This window comes from Vigna umbellata, chromosome 6 (assembly GCF_029865625.1).
Source record: "Vigna umbellata cultivar VRB3 chromosome 6, Vumbellata_1.0, whole genome shotgun sequence".
NCBI lineage: Eukaryota > Viridiplantae > Streptophyta > Magnoliopsida > Fabales > Fabaceae > Vigna > Vigna umbellata.
In genome coordinates this window covers 13252696-13271889 of record NC_142170.1, presented here as the reverse complement: position 1 = coordinate 13271889, position 19194 = coordinate 13252696, and the positions used below count along the sequence as shown (strand labels likewise).

Sequence of the window (19194 nt, the reverse complement as noted above, 5' to 3'; positions counted from 1 at the left end):
ATATGTTTTCATCTCTTAAAAATATTATAAAAAAATGTGTTTTGTTTTTAAACTAATTAATTACAAATTATTTAGTTTCTGCATTTTATGAAAATAATAAAGTGTTTTGTATATGACAAACGGAATTTAACTAAGGATTATAATATAATATTTATATGTTATGGGTTGTGAATAATATTTTATATAACCTTTTCTATAAAATATAGAAAAAAAATTATAATTTAGTTTAAAAATAAAACATAATTTTTTATAATAATTTAGAAAAAAAAACATATTTATATTATTCACACATGATTTAACAATGATCATTAAGTATTGAAATTACCAAGCATATTCGTAATATGTTCATTTGCTAAGGACTTCGAACACAAATTCAATGTTGTTATCAATATAACAAGGCTTTCTATTCATACTAATTCACTATTAATTTGAAGAATTTTCTTTCATATTATTTTTGAAATATAAGGAATGCTTGGATATATTTTACTTTTCATAAACTTACAAACTCTAATAAATGAAAACAAAACAAGATGATGAAAAAATATATATTTAATAATTACACATATAAGAAATAAATAAACTAATTAAAAATATTCTGAAATAAATTAAAATCATTTTTAATATTTTCTTACTACAACATACATTATAATATTTTAATCATATATTTAAAATTGTTAAAAAATATAATTAATAAACTTTGAATATTTCATATACTCTAACCAAGATATTAATTATGTTATCTTTAAATATTATATATAATTAAAATCGACAGTATTATTAAAAACTATATTTATTAAATTCAATGATATATATATATATATATATATATATATATATGATAAAATTATTATTAAATAACTATATCTCTTCACCATTAGTTTTATTTTAGAATAAAAAATAACATAAATCACATTATTTCAAAATATTTGTTTGTTCAATCATTTTCAACATATAATTGAATGAGAAAGCCAAAAGATTGGACCAAGTCTATGCAAAAAAGTAAATTTATAATGTAAGTTTGATTAATAAGATAAAAAACAATCGATTCGATTCAATTTGTAAATTTGTATTCATGAAAGAACAATCTAAGTGAAGAACAAACACACAAGGCTTACAATGAAAATATATAACTACTCATATAAACTCACAAGAGATGATAATTCCCAGTACAAAAAGAAATAAGATAAAAGCAAAAGCAACATATCAGTATATAAAAAAATTATTCTTTAATTTTTTTAAGAGAAGAATTAATATTTGAATTCACCATGGAAAAAAAATGTTCACACCATAATAAAGAAGATGAAGAAATGAAAGTCAAGAATGGTTACCTGTGTTGTTTTGAGATGCAAGTGAAATTGTGTTGACCAAGAGATTTAATTAGAGAGAGGCAGAGAAAAAGGATTACAGAGAAGAAAATAAAAGCATAAACTAGGGCATGTCAGAGATACATAAGCAATAATAATAATAATAATAATTATTATTATTATTATTAATTAAATTTTAATATAAATTCAATTGATAAAAATGAAAAGTATAAACCTAATGCCATACAAGGTTTCGCGCCATATATTGAAATATTTATAACCAATATCAAGAAACTTTACTACCAATATTTTGAAGTTATAAAAGAAATTATTATTTCATTAAAAAAATATTTATTATGGTTAAATATTATTGTTTCGACCTTGAGTATATTAAAGTGATATTATTATATTAAAGTATTGTTTGTTTTGAAATTTATAATTTTCTCGTGGTATTGTTAATGTATTTAAATTTTTTATATATTGAGTCTTAAATAATGTGAAATTATTAAATGTATCTAAATAATTATAAGTTAATTTACTTAAAATTAATTTTACTTAATTTTAAATAAAAATATGTATAAATTCTTTGGAATGGACATGATGATACCGTAGATTTAATAAATATATTAGAGGTTGGAAGTTTTAATAGTATAATTAAAACTTGTAAACTCTTTACTTGAACATGTATCATTATTAGTTAATTTTAAACAATTTCTTCGACTAATTATTTCTAATAAATATATTAGTTCCAAATTCTTATTATACCGCGATAGAATCATATTCATTTACGTTTGATTCTTTGCCTCTTAATCCCAAAACAAATTAAATTAGTCCAAAAAATTAAACTGCACTAATATGGTCTTTATTTTTGTTTTATTTTGTGTTTTTAGTAAAATTGATATAAAAATTAGATAAAAGTAAGATGGCTAAAGCATGACAATTTCTTATACTAATTATGTTTCATGCATATTATAGTGTAAGGCAGGAGATAGTAGCAGAATATATTTAACATATTTTTGTCATATGTGAATAACTGATTCCAAATTCCTGGACAAAAATTGTACTAGACGTTCTTTGGGGAGGTTTTTGGTAGAAAGAAAATTTAGAGTTTTAATAGAATTTAAAGGAAAAACCATATAGTTTATTTCCTAAATATAACGTTTTTAGAAAATATTGTTTTTTGGTAATGATACTGTCAAGCTTTTAAAAGAAAATATTTTAATGAGGTATTTTATTGTAACTTTCCTAAAGTGAAAGAAAAAAATGTAGTGAAAAAACATATTATATTATTCTTATTAAATAATTTAATATGATAATTAATTAAATATTTTAGTAAAAATATCAAAATATTTAATTTCAGAAGATTTATATTAAATATTTTTAGTAATATTTTTTATTAACTAAATATAATTTGGTCATTCATAAAAATCACAATTATCAAGATTTATGATTATTCTTATCTATGAAAAATTAGTGTATTTGATACAAAAAGTTCTTTGTTGTATTTTTATAAATATATAAATAAATAAATTTTATCCTTATCTTGTAATATTATATATTTAATTAATAAATGTATCATATAATTAATTTTCATGATATTATTAAATATTTGACTTCTCAAAAAATATAATGACATTTTTTTATAATAATATTAATGAGTGTATAAATTAAATTTAATATATATAATTATATGTAATTGTAATTAAATATAATTTATTAATTAAGTTTTAATTAAATATAATAGAGTATTTATTACATGTATAAACTTTCAGACAAATATATAAAAAATATATATTTTCTTGTTATGTTACTGTTGTATTTTGATTGTATTATTAGTCCTGTAAACATCATTGGAATTTTTTAATTCAAGATACAGTTATATCAATAATATGATTAAATATAGTGCTTTTATTAATTTTTGTAAATGCTTATATTAATATTGATAATATAGTATTTATTTATTAAATTAAAAAAATAGTGGTATGTTGTTTTAAGTTTGACTTCTTCGTAATTATCTTTAATTCTTAAGGAATAAAATCTTTGAATAATCAAGTTATTCTCTCATAAGGAAACAAATCTAGAGCATCATTATGTTTGGTAATAACACGAGCTTTCTAAGAAATTACAGATTTTGAAGTTGAATATTTCTTTTTGTGCTGAAATTGTTGAAAGTTAAGCTTAATTGTATAATTAGAGTTTAAAAATTTAAGATTTGATCATTTTGAAGGATGTTAAACTGATAGAGATGTCGTTATATTTTTATATGTGCTGAAATTTGGAAAATATGATTGTTATTGATATTTGATTTGGAAATATAAAAATTGGTCTATAATGTGATTTTCATGTTCAATGATTATTATGAAAATGGAAAGTCATTTTGGATTAAAAAGTGATTTGGTTTGGATAAGAAATGAAAAAGGACGTTGAATCAAATTTGTTGAGTTTTAATTTAAATTAAGTTTGTTTTGTATTTTTTTATACCTATTTAATTTGTTTAGGATGTTGCTTAAGGTACATGAAAATAGAAAATAATTAATTATGTGATAAAAATTTATTGGAAGAACAATGTAATATATTGTCTCTTTTCTATATGTTATTCCTTACTTCAACGATATTTTTTAGTGTTAATAACATAGTTTAACCTTTGTAAATATTTTTTAGTGTTAATAACATAGTTTAACCTTTGTATTTCAAAGGGTAATTAATGTATTAAAATAGTTTGAATAAGTGGTGAGTATTATATTATTCTTGACAGAAAAATATGTAAATATGTAAATTATTAAAGTGATATGGTAAGATAAATCTGTAAAACCACTAGTTATCGAGGATGAATTGTTAAGAGAATATTAAGTTAAGTGATCCAATGACATATTCATATTTTATTGATAATTTAAGTCAACTTTTAAGTGTTTTATTACTCTTAAAGAAAGATGTCGGTCAAGCGAGTAAGTATTATTCAAGTGTCATTCTTCTGCTAATATTTTGCATTTTGTTTGACTTTATTATTTTAGTGCTGGTTGGTTGTTTAAAATGAATATTTAGTTATTTTAATGCTTATATTTAATTATGTAAGTTGGATATAACGAGTGAGTTAAAAATGTTAATGTAAAAGTCATATAGTCTAATGAATATATAATAAATGTATTAATGGATAGAGAATGGTTTTAAAAGGTATTATGGTATTTTAGTAATAACAATAGTAGTATCACATAGTTCAAATGATAAGCTATCTAAAAAGTAATAAAGAAAGAGTTGTTGATTTGATGTACAACATAAGTATTATAAGTTAATTTAACCACATGCCACTAGTACAGTAAAAGGAAATAGCACCGGTTATTTTCGCTGATAGGCACCGGTTCCTGAACCGAGGCATATTCAGACGAGGTAAAAAGTGTTAGACTTTATGCCTCGGTTATTAGAACCGAAATTGTTCCTCTGCCTCCACTGCCTCGGTTGGAGGCTGAACCGAGGCAGTAGGGTCTTTTTTTTTTTTTTTCCTTTTTCTTTAGCCAGTTAACAGCACCTTCAACATCTCCAATTCTCAGATTTGAAACCAGATCAAACCAGACCAAACAAACGTCCAAAAGAAGCAAGTAAAACAAATTCTCAGATTCAAAAAATTATTCTCAGATTCAATTCAATAAATCAACATAGATTCAATTCAACAAAATGCAAAATTGTACTGATCCAAAACGTACTGAAACCAAATGCAAAACCCAAACCATCCCGCTCCCTTCCTCTGCTACTAGCTCCACCAGCGACTTCACTGCCGTGGACGCAGACGCAGATCTGGTTGTTCTGCCATGGACGCAGATCTGGTTGTTCTGCCGCAGTCCGTCGACGCAGACCGAGCACCGCACCAGACTCGCCAATCAGGCCACCGCTGCTCCTGCGTCCGCTCTGTTCTTCACCAACAGCCTCAGCTTCGCCGTCGCCGATCGCTTCACCACCACCAACGAAGAATGCAGTCCGTCGCCGCAGATCTGCCCTCCGTGCGCCCAGATCTGCCCTCCGTCACCGCTGCGTCGTCGTCGCCGCGTCTCGTTGCCGCTGCGTTCTCGGTGCCGCGACCTCGCTATCGCCGTTGCGTCCACCATCGTCGCACATCGCGGAGGAATATCGCGAGGCGGAGAAGACGCAGAGAAGGGGCAGAGAAGAGAGAAGAGAAGAGGTGCTTCGGGGGGGAGAAGGGACAGAGAAGAGAGAAGAGAAGAGGTGCTTCGGGGGGGAGAAGACGCAGCGAAGAGAGAAGCGCAGAGAAGAGAGAAGTGCTTTGGGGGAAATGGGCTGGTGATTTAAAAGCACAATATGCCTCGGGTGTATGCCAACCGAGGCCCATCTAGAGTCTAATATGCCTCGGGTCCATGCCAACCGAGGTCGTATCTGTGCTATGTGAGGATTATGCCTCGGTTCACTCTAATAACCGAATTAGTATTACTTTTAGGCACCGGTTGCTTAACAACCGAGGCATATAATGCTTTTAAAATTACGAGACTGCCACCGCTTTTTGATATGCTTCGGTTCAGTAAGAACCGAGTCATAATGTGCGAGTTAAAAACGTCATTTTTTACTAGTGTGCGTAACATCTAAAAAAATAAAGCATAAAATCATATTTAAAATATTTACATGTAACAATATTACAATTCAATTCTGAAAAGAAGAAATATAGTTATGACCGAATCACCTTACGAAAATATTTGAGAATTTAAACTTTACAAAACGATGATCTAGACCGAACGGTTTCAAGATTAAGCTTACACCGATCGGTTATACAAAATAAGACTAATCCTAACGACCGAACGGTCCTATGGTTCCGCTTTCACTTCCACTTCTTTCAAAGCCTCTTCCAGCAACCTTCTCCTTCTGCTCACATCCACAAGATGATCATTGCAACAGGAAATAACGACCGAACAGACAATACAAACAAGACAGAAAATATAGGGTAATCTTATGTAATTTAATTAATTCAGTAAAACCTATACTTCACATAAATCTAACATAATTCAATATACAATCATGTAACATCTAATCATGCACTTCCAATCAAAATTATACGTCAAGCATGCAATGACCGACCATTTTACTCTGACTGTCTGGACTGTATGAATTTTTTGTAGCTACGACGTTTTTGCACCCGAGTGATGTAATAGTTGGGATGCCCTCAACAGCTACCACCCGAGATTAGTCTGTTCCTTCCAAGTTCACCTTATGGACTAGGACCTCCTGTCATTCTCACACATGACTTACTCCTCTCTACTTGAGAATGAGTAATCACAGAATATCAGGATAACCGCCAACTAAGCATAACCGCATTCATACTCTACCATTCAATAATCACTCATGAGATATTCCTCCTTGGAATACTCTTTCATTTCCATATTATTCCATTCATATACCATAATACAATCAAATTGAACCAATAGAAACAGATCCCATCTGAAACCAAAACTGAACAATAACATCCACCCTAATGACAAGACCAAACGTTTTGAATACTTTCTAAACTAACACAGCTAGACACTCAGTGTAAGATCGAGCGGTCTTCCACTTATACACAGAACAAGACCGAACGGTCCATTCTAGATAAGACTCCTCATAAGTCGAACACTTTCATCATAAGCCGAACACTTTCATCATAAGCCGAGCACTCGTGGTAATATTTGGACGTTTACTGGTTACTCAACAGTTACTACAGAAAGTTATTTTACTAGACAGAACTTCTAAGAATGTACCGAATATTAAAGAATACATATATTTTAGACTTAACTGAAAATCATAATAACTATTGATGAAACCTAAGAACTTAAACCGAACCCTACAAGCTTAATCCGAACACTATTGACTTGGACCGAACACTCTTAGTTCAAATATAGCACACAATGGAGTATAATATAAATACCGAGCGCTTGGTTAAAGAGCAACCACTATTGAGATTGAGCGCTTGGTTCAAGACCAACCACTACTGGGACCGAGCACTTGGTTCAAAACCGAGCGCTTGATTCAAAACCGAGCACTAGTGGGACCGAGTGCTTGGTTCAAAATCGAGCACTACTGGGACCGAGCGCTACTGAACTTATATTAAAAATGAAGGGGAATGTATATACAATTACACAACACATATTTTCAATGAAGGATAAAGATAATATCTACGACTTTAAGTATTATAGAATACATTAATTAAACTGATTAGGGAACATAAAGGGAAACTATACTTAGACCGAACGCTTACTTACAAGTATACTAAGAGAAAATCGATCGGTTATTAACTGAAATTCTCCATAGAAGAATAATCCAGTCCAGACCGAATACCCAAGGATAAACCGAACAGTCAATAATGACTCTCGGTGATAACAAAATTACGCAATATACTGCAGACTTAAAATCAAAACCCTATATCTAGAAAGGAGGAGGAGAAAATGGAGTTCAGCAGTTTGGAGAAGAAGGGTGCATGCAGAAAGTTGGACCGAATTTCAAAATTTCGGCTTATATACCTCTTGCACAAATCGATCGGTCCACTCTCCTACAGCCACCTACCTGTCTTCCACTTTCTGAAATTCTGAACCCTTTCATTGACACTTGTACTCCACTAACTACTGAATTTAAGGTCCTGACAACATGCATAAACATTAATCAATGTGAGATTTATGTGAATATCCACTTGAGAATCAATATTGTTGAAAATTCTACTAAAAATAAGGTCAATTTATAGTATGTAAGTGAGTGCAAACCTACCTTACTGATTTTGTAAAATTGAATTAGATTTAAAATGCACTTTTTAACCTCTTTATATATTAAGACTAACTTTCTTCAAAAATAAATTTAAAATACACTTAACATTTCTTCAAAAATAACTAATTCTAACCATCATATAAAAATACTAGTCTCTTAAGAATCACAACTCCCATATAACTATTAGAAAAAAAAATTATTATTCAGCATTAGACCTTGTAAACTCTCAATAAAATACAACACAATCCAATCAATTCTTATTTTTTTAATAGTTTTCTTAGTCTCTATCAGATTTTGAAGAATAACCAATTAAGAACCAACACGTTTATCTTTAATCGTTAACTTTTTAAAAAAATGAATAATATATAAAATAAATATCTAAAGCATCTCTAAAATTAGCTATATCAATTAAAATATATTTTGATGTTATTTCTGAATTGGGATAAATATTGAACAGAATTTTATGATTGAATTGAATGCATGAATTTGTTTGGAATTGGAATTTAGGGCAAGTTGCGCACGTGATGACACTACATATACTTCCCCCCAAACATAGAAACCAGGTACACATAACCTTAATTATTAAAATATCTGTCTCATATCTTCAACTTGTATGCATATTATATATATATAACCTCAAGCACCCATATTCCTTCACATCGACTCTCTGTCTCTCTAAGTGTTGACCAATGGCTCAAGCCAGTTTCACAGAAGAGATGTATCTTTGTCTTGCTATTTCTGTATTGCTGGGTTTGTATATGTTTCTGCTCGCCTTGGATTCTCCATTCACCAACAAAGGACTTTCTTTGAAGCTGCAAGATTGCAGCTTCCCGATTCTCGCAGAAACTATGTATAACTCAGAAGAGGGGATGGATCCTGGAAGGACATTGCGGAAGCCATAGATTTCTTCAGTTCTCGATATTCTGCTATTTTTGTTTACTTCTTTTCTGTTATCTGCGAGATGAGTGTCAATATCTCCATTTGCTTACCGTTTATTCAATTGTAAATATATAATTTACACAAGTGTAACTAAATTGCATCTTTTTTTTTTAATTTGAGGATTAACTCGAGAGTTTATGTTTAGTTTCTTAAATTCTACGGTGATGGTATAAGCAGAATACATGTTTTGAACTTCTGCTTTTGTCGGTGAGGGAATTGAAGATCATCGCATTCTTTTTGACTGAGAGATTATTAATTGAATACTTAATGCTAATTACGTAATTAAAGGGACTAAAGCGGCGTCAACGGAGAAAACTAAATATTGACACTGAAAACAGATGTAATATCTGTTATTATATTATATAAAATTTGAGCAGATTAAAAGGATGGATTTTTTTTAAAAATAAAATATTTATAGAATCCTCATTTAGTCATTGGTACGTCGAAGTCTTGCTCCTCCAAGTCAACGACAACTTCCTCTTGCTTCCTTCTTATTGTGGAATCTTTCATTATGCTTTATCTTGCCGTCGTTCTGTCAGAGGATTTGCGTCGATTTGGTTAAGCAACATAATAACATTATCTTTATCTTTATCACTACAGGTATCATTACTTCTGGAGAGAGAAAAATTGAATCATAATAATAATTTGGCAAAATTTATATCATTTTTAGAAAAAAAAAAGGCAGCTCTATAACTAGTATAATTAATCCATATATTATGTTTATCTTCATTTATATTTAATTATTTTAACACGTAAATTTAAATGATATTGTTTACTAGAATATTAAAATTATATACTAATTATTTAAATATTTTTTTAACATTGTAATTTTTACAATATAAAAATGTGGGTTTATAAATAAAATATTCCTTTATAATCTAGCTAAAACTATATTTTTATGATTTCTGTAGGTTGAAAGAATATAAATTTACGCAACTTAAAAATTATCATATAAGTATAACAATAATTATCATATATTTATATTCATTGTTATTTTATCTTCTACTATCATATCACATTATTTAAACAAGATGAGATAAATAGAAGAGCTACAGATGGTTATGTTAAAAATACAAATTACGAGACATATGTGATACCTTAAAAAAATATCACTCTAGCAGTGGGAGTTCAATGTCGGCTTTAGATTCACACGATACATATCGAGAAAGACCAAGCCAAATTCTCAATCCAGTGAAAGTTCAGAGGTGCTATAAATCTGCGTAATACTTGTGTATTTCCTGTCAAATGGTCCCTTATTCGTGGAATTCAAGAAAGAACAAGTGGGGCTTATACATAACTCAAGGTAAAATTAAAGAAGCTGCAGAGAGATTCAGAAGAAATCAGAGGACACAAACAAGCACATTTGTGTTCATCTCCAGTATGTTCTGTGTATGATATTCAGTTACAGAAGCCTGTTGCATAAACCCAACACTGAAAGTTTAAGATAAAACATTATATACATTAAATTGTGGTGTATCCAATAGGATAGGCGTGCGAGGAGGATAACCTTTCTTACGCGACTTAACCCCCTTTCACATTAAAACAGCCTTACAAAAAGGGAGCCAGTATATGATATAACAGGAAGTAAAGACTCCATTTCAGCTTTCGGTGCATTGGCCTGAGGCAGAAAACATTTCTTTCTAATGGAGGATCCAAGTCATCGCCGCTGTTGATTGCACATCTGGCATGTGGTGGCAGACCTAACATTTGCATAGGTACAATGTTCACAAGACCAATGATTATCATCAGTCATTCTGCTGGATATGCTAGTTCGGATAGTTGTTTTTCCTCTTCCTCCTCTCCCTTTGCTGCTCCCTGCTGCATTTTTGGAGCTCGTTGCTTTGCTCGAAGCAGCCCCATTACTATCCACATCAGATAAACCATTCTCCAATGCCCTCACCAAATTCTCGAAGTAGTTTCTAGTCACACTGCCAAAACAAAATGAATTAGAAAACATATATAACTATATTCATACTGGAACATGAGCATCTATTCAGACAAGGACATCTACCTGGTCAATCCAGCTAGTTTGGTGCGGAAGTCATTGAATTCTCTGGATGGCCCATCGGCATTTAGGAATAGCTGTAATTCCTTTTCAGCACATTGATGAAGTCTCTCCAAACCAGATTCTGCCTCACCTGGTGGGAATAAAAACATCGTTTGTAGGAGAACCACCACAAATGCAGGACATTTCAATGAAAGTTAAAGTTGACTAACAAAACCTTGTAAGTACTCAAAGAACTGCTTTTTAGCATGTTCATGCTCCGGTAAATAGTACCCATATGCATATGTCCACTTCAGCACCCTCCTGCATTCAACAATCTGCCAACATGAAATTCAAATTAGAAAGCCTTCCAGTTTACAACATTTGAAAACAATCTCATCATAGGACTACCTTCAGAAAACAGTTCAATTAATAGTGAATTATTAGTCCTAAAACTTGTTTGAAAGAACTTTTGCATGAGCACTTCTAGGAGAAAAAATAAAGAAAAATTAAAATTAAATAATGCATAAGTAAATTTGCAGAAGTTTTGCTCATATAAGTTCTCTTAAGTTTGTACTTTTGAATTGTTCATAAACTAATTTTTGCTTCCTATTTTTCTCTCCCATAAATGTTTATAAAGAAGATCGTCCAAACAAGTTCCTAATAAAAAACTACTATGCAGTCCAAAACAATCGAAAGTTTCGTAAAACAATCAACAAATTTAACAATTCATTATACCAAGTTCAAAACTATTAATATTCATTTACCTGTAACCAGGCCTCCGTTATGAACTTAAGCTGTGATTCAGGCTGGCATTGTGTGTCACTAAGCTTTTCAATCTGCGAAAGGAAAAAAAAAAGACAAATAGTACACAATTTTAGAGTTCCTGAAAAGCAAGATATTAAGCCCTAATTATAAGTAAGAAAAATGCCAAAGCGATACAGCAAAAGGTATATTTGTCTTCTTTTTTTGTTCGAGAGTTTATATTCACAGACTCCTGACAGTGAAATAATTAAAAGGCTAAGAAAGAAGAAAAAAATAAAATAAAAATTGCAGCCATGAGGAATGCGGCAAAAACTAAGACCTTGGCTAGTTATTTTCAGTTTGTTGATTTCAACGTTGAATTGTTTTTTATTGTACAATGAAAGGATGAATAACTTAATATTTTTACTGTATCAACTTGAGGGACTACACATATTTTTCCCTTTGCAATTTCACTTTCCATTATTCCTAAACTTTTCAAAGCACTCTTAAAAAGTCAGCTTTCCCAGCACAAAAAATTAGATTTCACTTCAGTTGTCAAAGCCCCTTGCAAGCTAATTGGAGGGAAGAAGGTGGGAATAAAATGGAAGAAAACAAAAAAAAAAAAAAGTATGAGTAACGTACATGAACAGTTTGCATCTGGTGTAGATCTGCAAGAGCCTTTTGCCTTGACTGATAGTTAATGAAAAATAAAATTAGTTATACGTCACTAACCCAACCGAATTCAAGCAAAATAAATATTAAACAGTGGATGTGGGAATTGTAGATAAAACATCATAACCATAATGGACAGAAAAAGTGTCAAGTCGTGCATACAGATTGGTTGCTGGCCCATCGCTCATAATAATGTGTGTACCTCTCCAGCGAATTCTTTGCCATTTCTCTTCTTCTTTCAGTTTCATCATACTACATGTAACAAGATTAAGGTCATAAGCAGATATCATTATCAAAATAGATGCCAGGGGTAGTCAGATAATGCCAGCCTGAAACCTGAATCAAGAAAAGTACAGCATTACAAGGTCCCTTACCACTCCCTCTTGTTTAGCTGCTTCATAACGATTGCAAGCATAAAAACCACCCGTCCTTTCACCATGGTCTGACCACGCACCAAGGCATAGCCTATGCAGATAAAAGAAAATATCAAGATTAGGTAAAATTCACATAAGCTAAAGTTGTTTGGAAATACATAGACATTAGACGTGTTATATATGCAAATATAAAAGCATCATACATACCAATAAACGGAAAAAAAGGAAGTGGAAGCATGCAAAATAATCAGGTGGGAAAATACATACCAGCAGAATTCAAATTTACAAGGTGGAGTACAAGTCATATGCATGCACCCTTGGTTTTTTTCAATTGGTCGCTTGCACTTTGGACATGGCTTTGAGTTAGCAAGTATCCTGAAAAACACTAATTAATAGTTGGTTTGGTGCGTCAAATCTTGACTCTCCAAAAAATGACACTGTAGTAGTGTATAAAATGGACATTGGTTATCATATATCAGATCATTCTTCAATCTCTGAATTTTTAAGTGTGAATCGTAAATTGTAACAGATCATATGATTCAGAGAAGAAATGAAGACTAGCTTGAATTACATTACAAATTTTATGAATAGCTACATGTTATTAACAAAATGTACAACATCTATCTCTCAAAAACAAAATGAGGATTTATGTAGAGAATGAATTGAACAAAAATTAGAAAGCAAAAATTTACAATGATTTGATGTGCAAGTTAGTATCTGAAATTTAAAAAGAAAACATCGACCCCTATTTATACTCTATAACCTAATTAAATCAAATAAGGAAAGAAATCATGAAAGAGCTAGAAAATATGAAAGTCAATCCTAAGATATCACTAAGATGCCATACAATATTGTAAGATATATTGATAAGAATATTTTTCATGTACTTTTAGCTCGTAACTAGTAGGTGGACAAGTAGTCCAAATCTGAACTCTAAAGTTTGTTCCTAGCTCTGTTCTCAGGTACAGTTGAGGACAAATTGGCAGAAATAGATTAATTATATAGGTTTTTTCCTACATATTAATGTGGAAACTGCAAATTATGCATATCTGTCCATTTTCTATTTTTAGTTTAAGTGTCTTTTCGTTTCATCAGATCACATTGAATCATATTGACCCAACTGTGTGGCCCACACAATTTACAAACAACCCACACAGTCAGTCATTACACAACAATTCTGATCTGTATCAAGTAAATCCACTAATTTGTGACACAATTTCAGCTGCCATGTGATTGTCTCCTCAATTTGTATATTTTGCATTGCTAATCGTATTGAACCATTAAATAGAAATCATGAATAGCTAGGTTTCTACACTATGAACTTCACTGCTCGGAGCAATGCAATACATCAATATTCCATGGATTAAGAACTGATTCAGTACAGTTGCAAATAGAAAAAATAAAAACACAAAATACACAGTTTTGTGCGGTTCTTTTTTTTTAATTCTTTACACTCCTCCAGCTATCATTTAACCAAATTCAAGTATAAAAATCAAATATTCACAAGGGATCACCAGTTTCTCCCTTTAAAGTGGGATTAAAACAAACAAAAAAGAAAAACAAAGTCTACTAATGATATTAAAAATCAGAAAAAAATTAAAAAGAGATGTAGTGGTGATGGGTGGGCTAAACGGCATCCTAACCTCTTTGGAGAGAGGAGAGGCAACTCAGAGAAGATGACAGTGCCAGAGAAGAGCAACAAAACAGTGGTTGGAGACATTATCGTGATGCCAAACGTTGTGCAAAGCAAAGGTGACTCAACAACAATTGGAAAAACAATAGAAAATAGACACGAACATCACCAAAGAAAAAAAGACTTGAAGTGGTGATCACCAGAGACGAAGTATGAAATCTAATTGATCACGTGGAAGTACATTTTCTGTTTGGAGAAGCTAGGAGGACCCAATCTTATCATTACTAAGTGTTTTCAAAACACATAATTGATTTTGTTTTCTAAACACAACAACATTTTTCGGACTTAGTGACTCAGACTCGCGAGTCCACCAAGAGTGAACCAAGTTTGGTCAAGTCTACTCCGAGTCCATCAAGAAACAAGTTTTGAGATCAGTTAATTCATAGCAAGAGCTACTCGTAGATTCGTAGAAGTTTGTGAGTTGACCTGTGGGTTTGATAATCTTGCTTTAAACAAGTTTTGAGTGAATCAAATTTAATCAAGTCTACTCCGAGTCCACCGAGAAACAAGTTTTGAGATTAGTCATTTCATAGACAGTGTCACAGTGAGCATAGTCAAAAGTTCGTACAAGTTTGTGACTTGACCTGTGGGTTTGATAACCTTGCTTTAAACCCACCCACAGGCCACAACACACTCAAGAAAAAATAATCTCACCCTTCCATTATTACTCCTCAGTTCCTTTATCCTATTTTTATAATTGAATGTGCTTAATTTCAAAACAATAAATATAGAAATATATTTTTATATAATATAATTAAACACCAGGAGTATTTTTTTATATTATAAAAGTGTTGTATAATGCTGCTCCCCTTTGGTGTTCTGTGATGTGTTCATTATGGGGAAACTGCCTATGCTAGATGACACTCACGTTCCCTCTAGTATTAAAATAGGCATCCCCCTTTCTTATGTTGGTAATAAAAGGGCATTTATATCCCCTCTATAATAGACATTTACCCCCTTATAGTTTTGATAAAGGATACTCAACTCCCTTATTGTATTTGAAAATACCATACTGACTAAAATATAGCAATTAAAGTTTCTTTTATAAACAAAGAAAACATATGGAATGTAAATGTGATTTATTAAAATCATAAAGGAGGTGAATGCTTATTTAAAAATTATAGAGGGTGTGAGTGTCATTTCATTAGAAACACAAGAGAGGTAAGTGTCTATTTTAAAACTAGGGAGGATGCAAGTGTCATTTAGTATAACCTTAAGGGAGGAAAGTACAAAATACCCTTTAATTAATATTGTGTTATCAACTCCTATGCACACCCAGATGCAAAGATTTTCAATAGAACAAAATGATTGTAATGAGCATTAGTCTTCACATAAATGAGTTTAATGAATACTGTTTAATATATTAACTAAATTAAAATACTATACAGATACCAATTCGAACAAGGTTGAACCCTTGAACCTTGAACCAGTTTGATAATTGGTTCAATAACCAAATTTAAAAATTAAAAATACGCATTAATAACAAGGCATTGCTAACTATACATTTATAACTCGTTGACCTTGACATAAATGAGGCATCAAATACTATAATTTTTATTGGCAACTACAAAAAGGGACAATCAGTACGGAACAGCAAGAAACTAACATCTACATATTTCAAAATATATTATGTACCAGTTCATGTTCTCGGATTCTGCACTATTTTTCAAAATCCACTTTGACACAGTGCCACAGTCCACTGGACGGTGAGCCTCCTCTGTGCACTGTAGATCCAACACACCAATTAGTGGAATATGAAAATTCTAAAATGTAAGGCTATAAAAATCTAAAACAGATTCTAAACAACTTACATTCCAGCAAAAGCTATATGAACAGAGGCAAGATACATCATAATTTCCACTTCCAGCATCAAAAGTAACTGCATACTCACAACCTGGAGCAGGACACCACTTGGTCTACAAAAAACACAGAGCAGGATTAGACGATGAGAGTAGGATGTCAAAAAGTGTAGAACATCAATGATCATAAAAAACAAGCATGATTTAAATAAGAAAGGTAGGGAAACATTACATATTAACTAATGGACCATTTATCACAAAATGTAGAAATTTATAGTCATTTGTAGCCACACTACCACTTAAATCAACATGTGAAGAATTATGAATGCATAATTTGGACATAAATTGTAAACAAATCAATATAAGATTGCAGTTGGCAGAACAAAATGCATAAATTTTTTTTAATATTGTCACTAAAGCCCAGATTAAAAATCTACAACATACCTTCTTGTTGTCTTCAATATAGGACCTCAGAAGGTAACGGTCATACTTCTCTTTATCTTCAAAAGATGCTAAAAGATTAATCATATCTTGACCAACAGCAGCACCACAAGTGGGATCAGGACATCTCAGCACCAAACATCCCGGACCATCATTAATTGATGTGCCAATATATCCTAGCATGTAAAAAGGAATAGAAGAACGTGGTTTAACAAAATTTTAAAAAATAAAGAAAGAATATTGATGATACATGTATTCTCACTAGTCATACAAAAAAATACACAACAGAGCAAGGCATGATTTAATAACAATGTCAAGACAGACAGGTATCCGTGACAAGCAAAGAACAGAAGGATGGCACACAGCTAACCTGCCCAGCACAAATGGCAGTAAGGATGACCACAAGCAGCAGATTTAACTCGTGAACGAGGATACATCTCAAAACAGATGCCACAAGTAAGCTGACCACAAGAACGGATAAATGTGAGATAATTCATGCAGTGAAGATTAAATGAAACCCAGGCAGCATATAACAAGAAAATTCAAAATTAGTCGACCTGTTTTAAACCCCAAACAACCACCACGCCTCACCTCTCTAGCATTAGAATTTTGGAAAACTGGCTTATCCAACAAACCAACTGTCTTTCGAACTTGTTCTTCATCAGCAAACCAGGCATCATGCACCTTACTAACACTCCTGCATCACCAATTCACTCTCCTTCAGTATATGAGTAAATAATAAAAGAGACAAAACCTTATCAAAGGAAGCCGCATCATAAAACTGCAACAGCAAACAAAACCAATACAAGGTAAAAAAGGTAACAAATTTACCAATTATAGTGACGAAGTAGGATGCTTGCGGAAACCCGCGGTATTGAGAGAACTGTGGATACTCTTGTGATGTCATCCTCCTGCCTTTGCCGGATGTCCAATTCCCTCAGTATGGTAAAATTTTGCTGAAATCCAAACAGAGATCAGTCAATCGGAAAGGCATAATATAATTCCAGAAACAAACAGAGACACCAGTAACACAATAGCTCCTTAATTAGAAACCAGAGCACTCATGATCGTATCCATAAGACAACCAAGAGATTGCATGTTATAATTTATTCGATAATATTCATCCAGAGCACTCATGATCGTATCCATGAGACAACCAAGAGATTTCATGTTATAATTCATTCGATAATTTTCATTTTGAAGAAAACAGCAGCAGCAAAATGGAATGAAAAACGTCTCCACCGTCCCCGACTCCAGCGATTGACTAATATTAGCCAATCGAGATCAATTGCGCACAAGTTCCTGCCCTACCAACCACACACTTCGGTATAGTTCCAGAATTTATTAAAACCAACCACGTATTGGTATTGGACAGTATCCTTTTCATATACACCCACAAATTACTCCGCCGCAAGAGTAGCCTTATCAGCCTCCTTCACTCGAATCACTTAATACTTCACAGTCGGCAAAAGTAGGTGATAACTACATTCGCAGCTGAAAAAGTGAAACGAATCAGAAAAGTGAGTCGAAGAATAGACTACCTCCGGGCGACGAGACTCAATCCGGTCAGAATCATCAGCGTCTTCGAAGTAGTCGTCGGCAACGTCATCGTAGTCACTGTAGTAATCCATGGGAGCATCCTCGGTCTCACCACTGTAGAAATCGTCATCGAGTGACTCGATATCGTTGGCGTCGTGCATATCGTCCTCGGAATCCATAGGAACCCTAGCGGAAGAGTGAAGGGTTTTGAATTTAGGAACGATCGAAAGGGTTAGAGAAAATCTAGGGCACAGCACCGAAGATTAGAGAGGAAGGTGGAGACGAAGGAAAAAAGTGTCTTGCTTTATGGTTTCTGCCTTCGATCCTTTCTCTTCCTAACTAACGAGAGGCTTGGAAAGTGGAAGAATAATAATATAATTATATCTTTATCTCTATATATATTTTTAAATAATAATAACAATAATAAAGATTAAATGTGTAATTCCTTTGTAGTGGTTATTTTTTACTACTTAAAATATTGAATGATACACTTTGTCAAATGGTGCATCCTATTATGTCATTTTCTAAGATATCACAAGGAAATGTCGTGCTATTTTATCACATGTAACTTGTAAGGATGTCTTCATGTGGAAGTAGGTGAGTGTTTAAATAGATCATTACTCTGGTTAATAATAAGTTAAATTTTACTACAAAAAAAAATATCTATTTTAATTTATGAATAAAACAGTTTAGTGCCAAATTTATGTTTTCAACAATGAGTTTAATTTTTTTAAAAATAATATTATAAAATTAAAAAAAATCATCAAACTTTCTATAAATATCATTTTCTTAAAGAGGTATCAGACTAATATTTTCAAAAGTTTTATTAATATTTTTAACAACAACTTTTTATTGACACTTGTAAAAATTATAATTTTAAGAACTAGCAGTTCTTATAAACCGTTAATTTCTATTATAAGCACACACAGGAAAAGCGTTGCCCTAGTATAACTCACAAAGTTCTGTTGTTAATTTT

General features: G+C 31.7%; 1 protein-coding gene across 1 annotated transcript; it reads right to left on the bottom strand.

The window, feature by feature from the left end:
* Positions 1-10259: 10259 nt before the first annotated feature.
* LOC124843340 (putative E3 ubiquitin-protein ligase ARI7) lies at positions 10260-18573 on the bottom strand. The gene is made up of 15 exons (XM_047320066.2): positions 18221-18573; positions 17511-17635; positions 17271-17376; positions 17050-17140; positions 16683-16855; positions 16251-16355; positions 16075-16163; positions 13014-13121; positions 12747-12837; positions 12535-12624; positions 12343-12390; positions 11724-11795; positions 11195-11294; positions 10984-11110; positions 10260-10900 (listed from the first exon to the last, which is right to left on the bottom strand). The coding sequence occupies exons 1-15, from the start codon at positions 18395-18397 to the stop codon at positions 10630-10632; spliced, it is 1773 nt and encodes a 590-aa protein (XP_047176022.1). The 5' UTR covers positions 18398-18573; the 3' UTR covers positions 10260-10629.
* Between the last annotated feature and the right edge of the window lie 621 nt (positions 18574-19194).